The following is a 16,746-nucleotide window of genomic DNA, read 5'->3' on the forward strand; positions in this document are numbered from 1 at the left end:
CACTACTTAAGCAACCCACTCCAATTCTGTGGTTACTATACTCTCCATGGTCCATTTGATTCTCATAGAGTTATTACAGTTAAGATAATCTTAAATATAAATCTCAATGTCTTAGAATGTTCTGGAAATTTAGGTAGACAAAGACGACATTGGTTCATCTTCTCTAACTTGACTTTTAAATAGGCAGGCAAATGTATGTTGAATATTTAGGAGTGCTTGCTTCAGTTCATCTTATGAAGAAGTTCATCTTACTATGAGGTTGGATGAACTTCAGTTCATTTTATAGAACATTTTGGGGTGAAGCAGGAATTGCTGATGATACGGAAAAAAATAGAGATGGTCTCTGATCTAATGATGGTTCGATTTAAGATTTTTTTTTAAATATTTTAAAGTTGTTGATAGACCTTTATTTTATTTATTTGTATGTGGTGCTGAGAATCTAACCCACTGTCTCATGTATGCCAGGCAAGCCTGCTACTACTGAGCCACAACTCCAACCCCAAAGTTTTTTTATTCTCATAGTGGTTGTACCCAAACAACAATTCTGTCTCTCATTTTTAGTACAGTACTCAATAAATTATGTGAATCATTCAACATCTTATTATAAAAGGCTTTGTGTTAGATGATTTTTCCCAACCACAGGTGAATGTAAGTGTTCTGAGCACATTTAATGTAGCCTATGAAGAGATATGATGTTTGGTAAGTTAGGTGTATTAAGTGTGTTTTTGATTTATGATATTATCAGCTTAGGATTGGTTTAATAGGACATCTCCTTATCATAGGTTGCATCTCTGTATGCCTTTCTGTCTTTAATTAGTCTATAGTTTACCTTGATTGTGTGTTTATAACTACATCTCTGTTTCCAGGGCACAGTCAGGACACCATCAATCCAGTTAGACAGGAAAGAGGGCATCCTCCTTTTTCCTGAGGCCCCAGGAGCATTTAACTGTGCTGGAGACCTTTCCAACATGCATTGAAAGTGACCCTTCTGTGTGCGAGCATTCTTCTACCCTTGTCTTGCCAGTTTTCCACCTCTGTTTCTGACCTCTGGCTTTGAACTTGACTTTGATTCCTCTCTGTATCTTTTACTTCTCTTTTAGATTTGTACTCTTCCCACTCCTATCCTGTGGCTTGACCTTGCATTATGTCAATTTATTTCTGACACTCTAGAAACTGTCTTGCTCTATTACATATTTAGGATGATCCTTGTGATCTTGCTGTCTTCCTATTGAAATGTTTGTGGATAATTCTACATTTCTGGGCTAACGCAAATGCCCTTTATTAAAAATGAACTGCCAGACAGACTTAGGGATGATGAAGTGTCTAAGATATGTGATTTGTCTTTTGTTAGTTCTTTTTAGACACACAACAAATTGATTTTATTTTCTGAGAGCTTTTCTTCATAACTTACAGCCATTCTCTGCTAATTATACTTCCAATTTCTCTTGAGAATAATAAAATGAAAGACTGTCTTTGGATTTTACATAACTAAATTTATAGAAAAGAAAAATTGTTTTCTTTCCTGAGATATCTTGTTACATTTCAGGATTTACAAATATATTAAAATTCAGAAGTCACTGAAAACTCTAGATCATTTATTAATCAAAGTAACCATTTTCTCCTTCCTTTGAGTGTATGTTTAGGTGAATTAGTGGTGAAAATACCCTGATCATTGTAACCTTGTCTCTATATACTCTGGTAGTAACCCATCGAAAGGTGAAATTTGCACTTGGCCTTGAAGAATGTACAATTGGTCAGACAACTCAACTACCAACTACTATTCCTTTCTTGTTTGTTTATTTGTTTGTTTGTTTATTCCAATCTCAGAATTGACTCCGGAGGAGAGAGCCCAGAAGATTGCCAAAGCCATGCGTAAGCAGTCTTCTGAAGTCAAAGAGAAGTGGGAAAGTCTAAATGCTGTCTCTAGCAACTGGCAAAAGCAAGTGGACAAGGCCTTGGAGAAACTCAAAGACCTGCAGGGTGCCATGGATGACCTGGATGTGGACATGAAGGAGGCAGAGGCCGTGCGGAATGGGTGGAAGCCAGTCGGCGACTTGCTCATTGACTCACTGCAGGATCACATCGAAAAAACCATGGTCAGCATTGCTGCTTTTGACAAAGAATTTTTAATGAATGTTTTATTATCAAATATAACACAAATAGAGAGAGCCAGGTAGATGAACTGTTATAAGGGAGTTTAAAAGGCAACACCACTGCAACCCCAACCCAGGTTGAGTTGTGACAGATGTTTTCCACATAATTGCTTGTAGTCTGAACCCTTCCCTCAGTAACCTCGGAGGTGACTTTTAATGTCCAGATTAACCCTTTCTTCCTTTTTTTCCTTCACTTCCAGTTTATTTGTTGAAGAAATAAATATTTGCTTTGTAGTGTTGCTCACTGCCTGATTCTGCAAGATTGTATCCACGTAGTATGCCCCGTGGCTTCCTCTACTCCGTATTTCCTGGGAACTGGTAGTTGGATTTAGAGTTTAATCAAAAACATGCAGTTTTACTGGAAATTCTCATCTATAAATTTTATCTTATTGTCTCAGTATATTAATGAAGGATGAGTTTAGCTATAATTCCATTCATTGTTAGGAATGCCCAGGTAAGATGTTAGACCCACGATCTACCCTTTGGTTCCCACATTCTAGAACATCTCCAGAGAAAAACATAATGAACTTTAGAAGAGAAACAAATAACAGATTTAGAGTGTAGTAGGTTTTGTAGTGATATATTAAACTATATGTTAGGTAGTCATGAATCAAATCAAAAGATAAGACAAGGAAAACTTAAGTGTTCCTCTAACAATGTCCAGTACACATGGAATTTTTATTGCAAAAAGTACATGTCTTTTGTGCATAGATATTGGAAGACATTCTTCCTTTATATACGTGTGGCTGAAAGAAAGAAGACCTGAAAAATCAAATGAATACTTAAGCAAATTATATAAGTAAATACATGTCTCTGTAGACAAAAGGATAACAATAGCTAGCATTTATCAAGGCTTACTATGTGCCAAGAATTGTTCTTAGCCAATTTACATGTGTGTCTTTTTTAATCTTTATACCAACCCAAGGAGACAGTTGTTATTATCATGCCTATTTTATACATAACAAGCTGAAGGTAATTGCTCAAACTGAATATAGCTATGAGGTAGTAGTTCTCATGTGTTTTATTTGATTTTTTGCTGTTGTTCTACTCTTTCATTTCAAAGACCTCTCTCATACTAATGCAGTTTAAACACAAAATTGACAGACTATTTGAATTTAAAGCTCTAAAAGTTACATAGTAAATTTTAAACATAAAAAAATAGTTATGATGTTTGCTACTTTTCAATGTAGTTATATTAAGTGTCCATCTACCCTGAATTAAATAGACCTCTTCCAACAACCTTAGTGTCCTAAAACCATTTCCATAAATGGATATAAGTTTAAAAGAATATACTGAAAACACAGCCATTAAGATAGTTCCTCTGGAAATTGCACAATTCTTTTATTGTTATAGATGGTTTAAGAATTAGAAATCCTTAAGTCAGTGGTTTCTAAAAAAGTATATTTGTTGCACATATTTTAGAGCAGGAATTTACCCATTTGAATTTGAAAGTTTCAGTGTATAAGACACAATGATAGTGTTGGAGGAAAAATAAAAATTGCATCTGGAATTATTACAGTCCCCAAAGTTTGGGAGTTGTTAATCTTATTTGTTTAAAGGAATTAACCCACCTCTATATCCAAATCCTTTTCTTCAAACCTCCATTTACATGGAAAAGCTAGAGAAGAAACAGTTAATATTTTAATTGAAAGAAGTACACTGTGGATTAAAATATTTTACAATCTTATTAGGAGGAAAGAAAATAAGAACTCTCATTAAGTGTCATTAAGCTAAATAAAATAAATCCAACATCTGTGATATTTTGCAGGTTCTTAAAGTGTACCCCAAATACTGTTAAAGCTACAGCCGGAGAAAAATAAGTACTGATTATTGCTAAATATTATAAAATATGTCAAAGCAACTGGATACCAAAATCTTTGGGTATAATCAAATAATTTCAACACCCTAAAATTGTCCTTAATCATTCTTGTTTGCGGAATATACACCTTCCACCAGGAGACGGTTGAGATTCACACCTGCCAACAAGCTGCAGTTAGCACCTTTGATACTGGCAGATGTTTCTGTTTTTATAGCAAGGAGGGCCACATAGACTCTTATTCTCTTATAGGAAAAGTGCCATCAAAACATGATAAATTGGTTCATTATCCTAGAACACATGGCATTTCTGAAAGCATTTACAACTTGTTTTATTTCAAGCCCTTTAATTTGGAAACTCTTGAAAAGCAAAAGATAAACTTTCTTGATAAAAGAGTCCTCTTGGTCATAAAACAAAACCCAAAAATCCTTGTTTGTCAAAGTTCGTTTCATGTTCTCACTTCCAGATTGCTGTAGAGAAACATTATTAGAGAGGAAACATTTAAACTCTTTATTGTTCTTTCAGATTTAAAACACCTATCTTAAAGTTATAATCTATTTTTTAAAGCCCTTTATTACCTCTTGAAATAAAGCTAGTTATTGGTTAAAATTATATAAATCTCAGACTACTTTCTAGATATTCATTGGTAATCTTTGATACCTAAAAATGAGGAGACATTGATTTAAAAAGCTGATTCCATTTCTGAAGTCTTCCAAGGTATACATGGAGAGAATACTAATATACAAAGTAAACATCATGACTGGAGGAACCCAGTTTCTCTAGCGTTTCCATGTAAATGGAGGTTTGAGTCCCACAATTTTTTCAAATAGAATCTTAGAGGAACCCTAGGCCTCTTGTGATTCCAGATTGAAAAAGTTGCCTTTCCCTACCGTCACCCACACTTCCCTCTGTCCCATACTTCAGTATTAATTGTAAATTCTTTATGGAACTATAAGGCCTCTCTTACCATACGACTGCTTTTCTGCTAATTTAACTGTAATATGTGCTTCTAACTCTGTGTGCACATTCTGTCATCCATGAAAGACCAGCATCTGCAGGAATAGACAAAAACTGCCACAGAACTCATTCTCTTTCAGTACTGCCGTAATTCACCTGTCTTTTGTGAATTCTCCTGCTTTTTATATATTGGTGTATGTAGGGTTCTGGCCATTTCTCTTGGGACTCTGAAGACCCAAAGAACTGGCAAAACCTAAATAATTTCATTTTAAATTGATAAAAATGAAGCAGTTGTGGAAATTGATTAAATTATGTGGGGAAACTAAAGGAGGATGAGTTATTTCAACAAAGTCTGCTGTGCAGAATTTTGAGAATCTGAATCTTCATCATTGATGGTAAAAATTACTTTCCTCCTGCTCAGCATTTTCTATGAGGGCTTATCTCCTACTTTCAGGAAGAAACATTGGAGGGTCAGAGTACACTTTTTACCTGCTATTTTTTTTTAAGTATTTTTAGTTCAAAATATGTCAAAGTAGCATGTTTTGGGGTGGCATGATGTAGAACAGGGGAGTTATGGAAGGTAACAAGAAAAAGCTTGAAAGAGAGAAGAAAAGAGGGAAGGAGGGAAGAAAGTTTTCTTTTTATAAGTACCAGGAAGAAGCTGAATTAAGACTGTAGTGTTAACAAATCTTTGTATTCTTCAGAACACTTTGATTTTTTAATTTTATTTTATTAACTCAACTTCGAGTGACAAAGGAAAAAATAAAAAAGCCTTCATAATTACATGCCTGTAAGGAGAGGGAAATGGAGATGTGATAAAACCAGAGGGCTAGTGCTAATAGATGCTTATTACACCAGAATTAAAATGACACAGCTCTTTTCACTATTCTGTACTGGCTTAATCTCACCTCACATATCATTTTTGGAGGCCTTTATCAATAGAAATGAATTCTGTCCTCCTGCATTGCAAGTCTTGGGCCAAATGCTGTTCCAGACAAGCTTCTCTTTCTTTGCTGGAGGCAGTAAGTGCTCTGATAAGGGTTGATATTCAAATGTTTAACAATTTTTTCAGTATGGCCTTAGACAATCAAAATGGCCCACCCTAAACCCGAATTTGTGTGTTTGCTCATAGTCTTGAGTTCAAGAGACCAGAGAGAATGTTCCAAGAACACAGGAAAGGGGTCTTTAGGAAAGGCTGTAGAGGGAGAGGCCTCAGAATTTTCCTGAGGGGTAGAGGACCTAGGATGAGTCTTTAAAAGGATCCACAGGACCTTGTGACTTATTGGGAAAGGGGAATGTAACATAGAAGTAGGTGTGATTGTGTGGAAAATGGAGAAAAACCTTCTCATTATTTGTTCTCAAAGACAGTCATTGCTCCAGAATTCCTTTTCTTCCCCTGTTCTCATACATCCCTGACACCTACACCTATGAGCTCTCTCTGCTGTGCTCAGAGAGCCAGCTGTCAGTTCTAGGACTCATTTGCCTCTTTTCCTATCTGCTCTGCTCCTCTTGCCCGCCACCAGTCACAGACAGTGGCTATCCACGACCCTGAAAGGGACAGAACCTACTTCTTCAGTGTGGACTGGGCATGGGCTTTGATCAGGAAAGTTGTTTTCACTGACCTTCTAACTTAATTATAAGTGAAAACACATTGAAATTAACTTACTGAATCAGCTGAAGAAAATATTGTCACCATATTAAAATAGAAAGGAGGGGTACGAAGAAAATGAAAGATACAATTTAGACCAGAAATTAGTAAAGTAGACAATAAAGGCAAACATCTTCCATTCAGATTTACATTCAATAAAGACTATGAAGCAAATGCATAATCATCTACATGAGGTTGCATTATAATTTTCCCCTTCACACATATTGAAAGGCTCTGTGTTATAAAGCGTGATTCTGGCGGGTCATTCGAGTTACTGAAGACCTGAATAAGTTGCTGTTACTTACTGGGCAACTCCAGTTGACAGATCTGATCGGGCCTTACCATTGTCTATGATAGAAAGTTGGAAACTCTAGCTTTTGTTATAGTCTTTTCCAATGATGTATTTTTTTGTGTGTGTGTTTGTTGGGGGGGGGTCTGTTTCTTCCAGGCATTTAGAGAAGAAATTGCACCAATCAACTTAAAAGTTAAAGCAGTGAATGATTTGTCCAGCCAACTATCTCCACTTGACCTGCATCCATCTCTTAAGATGTCTCGCCAGCTGGATGACCTTAATATGCGATGGAAACTTTTACAGGTATCACCTTATCCTCTTCATGATACAGCTTGCAACCTGGGTTCTCTTTAAACCCCACCTCACATTCCACCACATCCTGTCGTCTCTCTCTTGATGGTATCTGATAATGAATTGAACAAGTGAGAACATCAAGAATTTGTCTTTCGGTATCTTGAATCCAAGCACCTCATTTATGTATGAATATAGATTTTAATACAATTTTTATGTGCTTTCCATATGGTATTTATAGAGAATTGTATAGGATCAAATAAATCACAGTTATTGGAATCTGTAGAAGGCCACAGAAATATTTTCCCTAGAATGGTTCATAAAGAGTCATTTCTCTTACCTTAATTTTGTATTATTTTTCTTTTGAAAAATTAAGAAAGCTTTCATTCTTTTTCTTTTGACTGGTTTGCTATTTAGGTATCATGCATTAGTTTTTCCAGATAGCACATTAAAAAAAAAAAAAAAAAACTTTAGCTCTTAGAGCTGAGCTGTTCTATTGCAGTTGTTTTAATGGCTTTAGACCTTACTTGCTCATTTTAGATTTAATTACCACAGACACCTCTTTTGAGTGTCCCCAGGTATCACCATTGGCAAACCACTATACAACTCTACATGCCAATTAAGAATTTATGGCTCAGTCTTGGTGCACTGTGTTACATTTAGTGGCCAGTCCCCAGAAATCATAATAATCACATTTCCCCTCTGAAAATTAGTAGGTTAATATGAGTATAAGATTGGAGAAATAATTCTTACTAATTTTCTGTATAGTCTGGGCCTAAAGTATCTAACAACATAAGCATGTAATTTCAATGCATTTTATTTGAAAGGTATAATATAGTATAGTAGGTTTCTTCTATTAATTCAAACATCAAAATACCCAATGGTTTGCATTTTTTTAATGTAATTGAAGAGGTAAGAAATGAGTGTGCAGTTTTTCACAGACTTTTCTATGTTCACAAAAAGTGTTAATAATCTGGGATTAGTAAGACAAAAATCAATTAAACTCATATGTGCTTACAGAAATGTTTGACCTTTATTCTTTTTTCTTCTGCTCTATTTCTGTAATTCATTATCTTCATGTGCAGAGTCCTGTAGCCCATCATGATTCACTTCTCATTCTGTTTCTTTTATGGGTGTATGTTATGTTTTAAAAAGAGCATTCTTTTTAAAGAATGCTCTCTCTTTTCTGTGATCCTGGTAACTGCTAGAGCTTGGATGTTAGTTGTAGGTTGGATAAGAAGAGAAAAAGGTATGCTAGCAGTTTGTGTTGTTAAATTTCAGGAATAACATCTTTACTCAGAAAGTATGTCTTTTGATTTTTTTTTTTATCTTAATAAAGTACATTCTAAAGCATTTTAAATAACTAACCAGGAGAAACCAAAGCTGCCCACTGACACACACACACACAAGTTGCCCACTAATAACAGCTGATTTATTCAGGTCTTCAGTATAAACACAAGTTTCATTTAAAGGCAGCTGAAAATAAGGTTGTCAATCTACATGGATCAGCTGACTAGCACTGCATAGGCAAAGAACAGGGAAACAGAAATAGAAATGTCAGTAGGCTGTGTGCAATTGTTATTGATATGCGTTTAATTTCTCAGTATAACAACTTTGCTTTTTTATAATGTGGAGAACTAATGGTAGACTCTGTGCAAGCATAGAGAACATCAGTCTACCGGTATCCTATTCCCAGGTAGAAATGATCAGATGTAAACTTTTCAGAAAATCAGAAGACATTCCATACTTACCTTCTTTATGTTTTGTGTTTCTTTTCTTTCATTTCACTCAGTCATTCATCTCTCTATTGTCTGCATACATATCTATCCATCTATTTTTTCCTGTTGGAGTACTGTAGGCTTCTTTTTAATTTGCTTTCCATATTACTTTTTACCATTTTTTAAAAATAAAAGACAGATGAGTAGTCTCTGATCCCATAACCATACCTTGACTTAAGGTGCCTTAGAAGCTTCATATGGCCTGAGAAGGGTTAGCCTAACAGGGCATGGATTCTGGCACCAGATGACCAGAGTATGAATGCTAGCATTGCCACTTGCTATTTTTAACTTCTTGGATAAGTCTTTGTGTCTCAGTTTCTTCATTTGTAAAATGGTAACAAAAGAATACTTATCTAATATGTTTTTTTTTTTTTTTGAGAGAATCAAAAGGGTTCATTCATAGAAATTGCTTGAAAGAGTACCTGGCATTAATAACTGTTACTAGAGACCAGAAGTTGATGGTCATACTGTTATTTTGATACCAGAGGTAGAGAAGGAATCTACATAGTCAGTAATATCTTGGATGATAGCATCATTTACTGTAGTACTTAAATCAAGAATATTATTAAAGACATTGTCTTCAAATCAAGTTATTTCATCTAGCTTGTGTGTGTTTGTGTAGGTCTCTGTGGAGGATCACCTTAAACAGCTTCAGGAGGCCCATAGAGATTTTGGACCATGCTCTCAGCATTTTCTCTCTAGTAAGTGCTAATAAATTTGAGTGATCGTTAATTGAATGAATTAGCATATTCTTCCACTTTCACTGGAGAAGTCATGTTCTTTTGTTAGGTAAGGAGATATTAACACTAATTAAGGTGTTATTTATTGCTTATTATTTGTTACAGTGTGATGATAACTGTTAGATAGTTGAAGGGAAACACAAATGAGTTTGTTTCTAGATATGGTTTTGCACCTGGCCATTTGTTATGATAAGTAATATAGTATTATGTCACCATTGTTTTGACAAGTGCAAAGATTAGGACCTTTTCACACAAAAAATCCACTTTTATATTTTAAGATATTAATGTTTTTTTTCCTTCATAAAAGTGCTTATTGGTTTAAATCACACCTGTAACTTTTAAAGTTACAAAAAAATTCTCTATAAATCTTTAAATGAGAATATTTTGGTTTATTAGACTTGCTGCATTCATACTCAGCTATTTTTCTGGACAAGTATTACGGATTTAGCAAAGCACATATGCAGATTTTTATGAAATAGGTTCCAGCTGGAATTTTCAATTTTATGTACAGTCCATGAGATCTTAAATAAATAATCTGAGCTCGTATTTTATTTATTATTCACTGCTGAGGATACTAAAGAGTCTAGAATTTAGAGTTACCCAGATTGAGTTTAAATATTCATTCTGCCTTTTATAAGACCTGTGAATTTCTGAAAGTTAATTTCTTGGTCTTAAAATACCAATATCTATCCTCTGATTAACTTGAGAATTAAATGAAAAAGTATATCAAGTTACACAAAGAAGCTAGCCCAGTTCTTGGCACAAATGCTTTCAGTAAATATTAACTCCTTTTCTTTCATTTCCTTTGGCAAATATATGTAAGAAAGCAATTTGTTTAATTCCATTTGAGTAAAGTTTAAAACTGAGGGCAAAGAGTGTTTCTCAATTATGACAACTTCTTTATATCAATAACCACAGAGAAAAATGAAGTATAATTCCATGTCTCAACTACATTGATTACATTTGTATTTCCTCTTAATCCTTTTTACTGCTTTAATTCAGATTAGAGGTAGGCCTCTTCTGTCACGATTGTGAGAATCTTCCTCAGTCATTCACACACACCCCTCTTTAGCTTCTCAAAGTTGAGCCGTGAGGTATTCCATCTTTGATCAATGTGTAGTCCTTCCTGGTATTCTGGGTCAGGATGCGTTTTTTAGTTTGACTATCATCAGTATTGATGATATAAATAAATTTACAGTATACTCATTAGGTATTAAGCACTCCAGGTTTCTCAAACTTAATAGCATGTAAAATACAAAATTAAAGGGGAATTGACAAAAATAATTGAGACTGTAAATTCTAAAGATCAGTTATCTGTTTACATTAATGAAACCCTACATTTTCACCTCGTACCCACTCTTTCATTAAAGAAATTAAGCTCACATTCTTTAAGAAATGAAATATTGAGAAATTCAAGCACATGGCCTTTTATTGTCTAGTGCTGATGGTCCCAGGAAATGGAAGTTACTCAAATCAAAACAATTATTATAATGAATGGAGAAGTATAAACAAAATCCCAATTAGTAAATTTTATAATTATTATCCCTTGCTGTTTACAGTCTTTGGCTTTATTATATTTCTTGGAGTTTAGCCACTGTTATAAAAGAAGCCTGTCTAGTTAGGCACAACAGAAAAACTGACCCATTAGTCTGGTGCCAACACTGAAATGAGGTTGGCGCTAATGAGAAACTTAATGTACCTAGTTCCTCATTTTCATCCCCTTTTTGTACTTTCATGGACTCTGTTGGAGAAGGGAGTGCTTACGTGTATAAAGAGGAAGAAAACCTGCTGGACTAGTATTCAGAAGTATTGAGGTCCCATCTGAGCTCCACCCTGTGTTTCATAGTTAACACTCATTGGAAAGTTATTTTACTTTGATGAGCTTAGCTCCCTATCACATGGGACTTTAATATGTATCTTGCTGGCTTTTCCAACAAAAGATAGGTTTGAAACTGCTTAGCAAAGTTTAGAATGCTATATATTTGGAAGCTATCAATGTAATATGAAAGTCAGAAAAAAAGATCATCGGGACAACTGACTACATGAAGGTCTAGTGATATTTAATCAAATTTGTATTTGATTTTATTTACTAGTTCACTTAGCAAAATCCTTTCATAGTTCAAGATTCACATGTGTTACTGTTCTTAAATAAGTCATAAAATAATTGGTTTTGGTTTAGTGTAGGAAAAACAGTTTTTATAAATAAAAAGTAAATGGAATTGTAAAAAAATTAAGCAACTCAGTTAAAAGACATACAATCTCAATCATAGTAATTTTTGCTGCAAAAGTAGAAGACCATGCTTTCTGTGCATTTCAGATGATAAAAAGTATTTGTACTTCTGCTCAGATGATTGCTTGGGTTCTTTACAACCCTTTGCCTATTTTTATTTTTCCTTTATGTCATGTATCTGAATTTGTTTAAATGTCATCTGTATCCAATAACCATGCCTGTGATCATGATGCAAAGTAAAGAATATTGTTAGTGATCTGGAAAAGTCAGGCTGGAGAAATCTAGTTGGGATATATAAATCTAGTCTGAATATAAAATGTATACATTTTCCAGATGGCACTAAGTTTTAAAGTATAGTGATTATAAACAATAAAACCTGAGTTTTGAGGAAGTATTTTTATCCACAAGTTCAGTTAGTTGGAATTAGAAATTGAAGTGGTGTTGTTTCTTCCCTCACTTCAAATGAATCTCAGAACTGTTCTGTTGGCTTAGTGCATTTCTTAATTATAGATATTCAGCTCAAACACCAAAGCTGATCACATTGGATTTGCTGTAAACTGTATTCAGTTGCTTTTCATTAAGGTGAGAGGCTTTTTCGTCACCTGTGTTTCCAATCATCTCCCTTTGTTTCCTCAGCTTCAGTGCAGCTGCCGTGGCAAAGATCCATTTCACATAATAAAGTGCCCTATTACATCAAGTAAGTTGATTTTAATTCTCCTTTATGATACCAAGACAATAAAGTTTTATTGATAACATAAGAGGTGCCCCCTATAACTTTGAAAAACGGAATTCAGTTCTGTTATCTGAAGGAAACTAATAATATATTTAATATTTGAAGGAAATCAGTTTAAAAATCAGGGTGATATTTGTCCTTGGTTAGGTTTTCTTTGTCTTCAGGAAATTTCATCTGTATTAGTTGAAGCTCATCATTTTTTGTTGTCAACATAGCTTCTCCTTTCTTTGTATCATTTCTTCTTCTTATGTGATATTTTATATATTTTGTTTAATTTACTCAGCATCTTAGTAAGACTTCATCCTTGGCTTAATCTGTATAGTGTATAAGACAGAACAATGCAATACTACTTCTGTAAACCCTTTAAGTGCAAGTTGGTAAAGCAATTAACTTACAGTGTAATACAGAGAGGTGTCATAGCTGACCTTATTTTGTGTGTAATGAGAACTGCATCATAATTGTGAGAATGCACTTTATCAGGAGGCAGTTGTGTCTCAGATTACGTGTGTGACTTCAGGCAAGTTGGGAAAAAATCTCTGTGCCAAGTTTCCTCTGCATCATTTCCAAAACAGGATGCAGTATCCCCAAAATCCATGCCAATGCTAGTAATGTACATTTCTGGAATTACTCTTCCTGAAAAAATTTGTGTGTAAAGTCAATTTTAGTGAAATGGTATTTGGTAATGAGTCTTTTCTTGTAGTGTGAAATATGTTGTCAGGTTTTAAAAAAAAAGAACTGTGGCCATAACATTTAACAAATATAATAAGCAATGTATGCTACATTATCTTGTGACTATTTTTATTTAAGCACAATATATGTATACTGAGCTGTGATGAATTTGAGAACAAAGGTATCAAACCAGTTGATGGGTGTCCAAGTTGTATAAGCATGAATGGAAAGAAGTTAGAGGCTGGGCAAATTGGCATATCTTTATTGAGAGCAGGTGTGATAATCGAATTCAAAAGAAAAACTTAAAAAAAAATTTTACATTTGTTTTCCAAATGATGATGATGATAGTAATAGTATTAGAGAACTTTAATTTGCTCAGGCAATTATTGACTTGAACTGAATGATACAGGTTTACATATATATCTGAGGCAAGCTCAGTGATACCTGCCTATAATCCCTGCAATTCACGATGCTGAGGCAGGAAGAGTGCAAATTCAAGGCCAGCCTCAGCCATTTAGTGAGGCCTTAAGCAACTTAGTGAGACCCTGTCTAAGTAAAAAATAAAAATAAAACCCAGTGATATAGCTCAGTGGCAAAGTGTCCCTGAGTTCAACCCCTATATACCCCCCCCCCAAAAAAAGATATAAATCTAAGGCAGAATAATACCCCTCTCCCAAAAGGTTCCCACATCCAATCCTTGTGAATGTTAGGTTGCATAGCAGGAGAGAATCCAGGTTTCACATCAGCTGAAGAATTACAGAGCTTATCCTGATAGACGCAATGTAATTATAAGGGCCTTTGAAAGTGGAAGACAGAGGTAGGAGTCAAATCTCAGAGAGAGATTTGAAGATGCCACTTTGCTGGCCTTGAAGATGGAGGAAGTAGAACATGAACCTGGCAATGCAGGCAGCTTCAAGAAGTTGGAAAAGGCAAGGAAATAGGAATCATGTAGAACCTCTGGAGAGGAACATTTTGCCAGTTATGATTTTACACATGGAGACTTTATTGTGGCAGCAATAAAAAACTAATTCTTATACTATATAAAATCTAGATGCATATGCAAATTTATTAGAATTAATTAATTGGTTCAATTCCTAGAATCCTCTATCATCTTATTTTTAAAAAATAAAAACTTGATCTAGTAAGATAGATTTTTGTTTTTTACTAAAGAAAATATTTAACATTAAATATCTTTCTTGCTTATGTTTTATATAATAAAACATTTGATTTTCTATTTGATTTAGGACTTTCAAAGTCCAACCTTAATGTTAACTCCTAGTATAAGGAATATCTGTATGTCTGATCAGTTTTATATGGCTGAGGATTAAATAGTGTATGTCAGAATTTCTCTAATTCACAATGTTTATAAATTCAATAGGATCTTGTAAGGTTTATTCTTGCTCAGCCTGTGAGTTCTCATCAGGTACTTGGTACACTCATGAGTTCCAATCCATCATTAAAAGTTAGTTTATCTGACATCTTATTGGCTAGAGCTACAACCAGGTTTGGAATATATATGTTTAACACAAGTATGCTCAATATTTTTATGATGACCTTTAGAACTAAACCATCCTAAAATATCTTCTACATCCTCAGCAAATGATTGAATTTTCTTAAATATATATACTTTCAGTGTTAAATGATGTCTTTTCAATGTTTAAATATTTCAAAACTTTTCCCATCTCTATAGAGCAAACTTTCCTGTTTTTATAAAACTTATTTAACCAGGATCTTTTATTGCTTGTTCTTTTGTATAACATAATAGTTTATTTCCTCATAAAGAAGAAACATCACACTTAGGTGGTAGAGTTATAAAAGCCAGTATTTCTACATGAAGAATTGTTTTTGAAAACAAAATTTAATTTCTAAATAAACTAATAAGCAAATGAATGAAAATGAAAGGCTTTTAATATACATTTTCTTTCTTTGTTTTTTGGCATGGCTGCACAAGTGAGTTGAAGAAAAATGTTAAAAAGAAATTAAGCATGATTGCCATGCAGTTGGAATTTCCTGGAAAAATTTTAGTATATTAATTTGGCCAACCAAAAAGCAATTTTCAAGTAGAAGTATTAGATGTTTACAATGTTTTGTTTTGTTTTTATTTGTTGGTTGCTTGCAGTCCTGGGGATTGAACCCATGGCCTCACTATGCTAGGCAAGCACTCTACCACTGAGCAGACCCCAGCTCATTTTCAATGTTTAAATACACACTTTTGTAAATGTGCTGTAATGCTAGAGTATAGTAAAAATGTTGAAAGGAAAAAGAGGGCAAATTATTTTAATTTTAATTTTACAGATTGGTTAAAATATACTTTAGTGGCTTCCCAATGCATTTCTCTTTTTTTCTAGGTAATTTTTATTAGTATTTTAAGTATAATTAAGTATATTAAGTGTAATACAGAGAGTGATTCCATGACTCATTTTTAGAAAATGATAAAATATAATTCTGAACTGTAATAGTATATGTGGCATGAATCCCTTCATTATTAATATAAAGGGATTATTATTAATATCTGTTAGTTTTTCCATGATAATAAAAAGACCTGGGATAATAAATTTATAAGGAGGAAAACTTTATTTTGGCTTACAGTTTTGGCTTTAGTTTTAGTCCATGATTAGTTGACTCCATTGCTTTTGGGCTTGTGGCAAGAGCTCAAGTTGGGAGAAGCAGGTGGAGGAGCAAAAACTCTCATCTCATAGCCAGGAGGCAAAAGTAAAGAAAAGGAAGGGTCTGGGGTCCCACAGTGCCCTTCAACACAAGGGCCCAGTGACCTGAAGACCTCTCAGTAGGCCCCACCTTTTAAGACACAAAACCTCCCAACTGTGCCAATCCAGGAGTAAGCCTTTGACATGTGAGCCTTTGGGGGATATTTACATTCCAAACTACAGCAGTATCTTCAGTTGGAACGTATCTTTAATTATACATGCTGCCTACAAGGAAGACTTTCTGGATATGCTCTGGTTAGTTTTTTTTTTTTTTTTTAATATAGTCCAGTGATAGCTTAGGTACTATGAGTTTAAGAAAATTTGAAATTGGCTCCTATTACCTTTATAATATATATAAAAAAAACTACCATAAAAGCCAGATCTCTTCCATTGTGAATTTCCAGTTCATTTTTGTGTTTTGCACAGGTCATTCATGTCTTCAGCTAAAAGTCAATATCCAGGGACTTTGAGGGGTAAAAATAATAATTGATAAAAGTTTTATTTGAACTTTCCTCATATGTCACATTAATCCTGTGAATATGATTCCTTCTCATTTTATTTTACAAATAATAATAATAATAATAATAATAATAATAATAATAAGTAGTAGTAGTAGTAGTAGTAGTGGATAATAATAATAATAATGATAATTATAGTAAATTCCATTTTGAACACTGATTTGTCAGACACTATGCTGAATCCTGGGCATTATGTGAATAATTTATTTTAACACT

The 16,746-nt window shown here is 34.0% G+C and overlaps 1 protein-coding gene across 10 annotated transcripts in view; it reads left to right on the forward strand.

Annotated features, from left to right (window-relative positions):
* Utrn (utrophin) overlaps positions 1–16,746 on the forward strand; it is a 513,444-nt gene that overhangs the window by 408,680 nt on the left and 88,018 nt on the right. For all 10 annotated transcript variants that reach the window (XM_046450838.2, XM_046450847.2, XM_046450858.2 and 7 more), the window contains 4 exons: positions 1,828–2,096; positions 7,023–7,169; positions 9,558–9,636; positions 12,542–12,602. In XM_046450838.2, the coding sequence (XP_046306794.1) occupies positions 1,828–2,096; positions 7,023–7,169; positions 9,558–9,636; positions 12,542–12,602 (556 nt within the window). The remainder of the gene's footprint in view (positions 1–1,827; positions 2,097–7,022; positions 7,170–9,557; positions 9,637–12,541; positions 12,603–16,746) is intronic.

This window comes from Marmota monax, unplaced genomic scaffold (assembly GCF_021218885.2).
Source record: "Marmota monax isolate L192 unplaced genomic scaffold, Marmota_monax_Labrador192_F-V1.1 WCK01_AAM20220418_F8-fsc00030, whole genome shotgun sequence".
NCBI lineage: Eukaryota > Metazoa > Chordata > Mammalia > Rodentia > Sciuridae > Marmota > Marmota monax.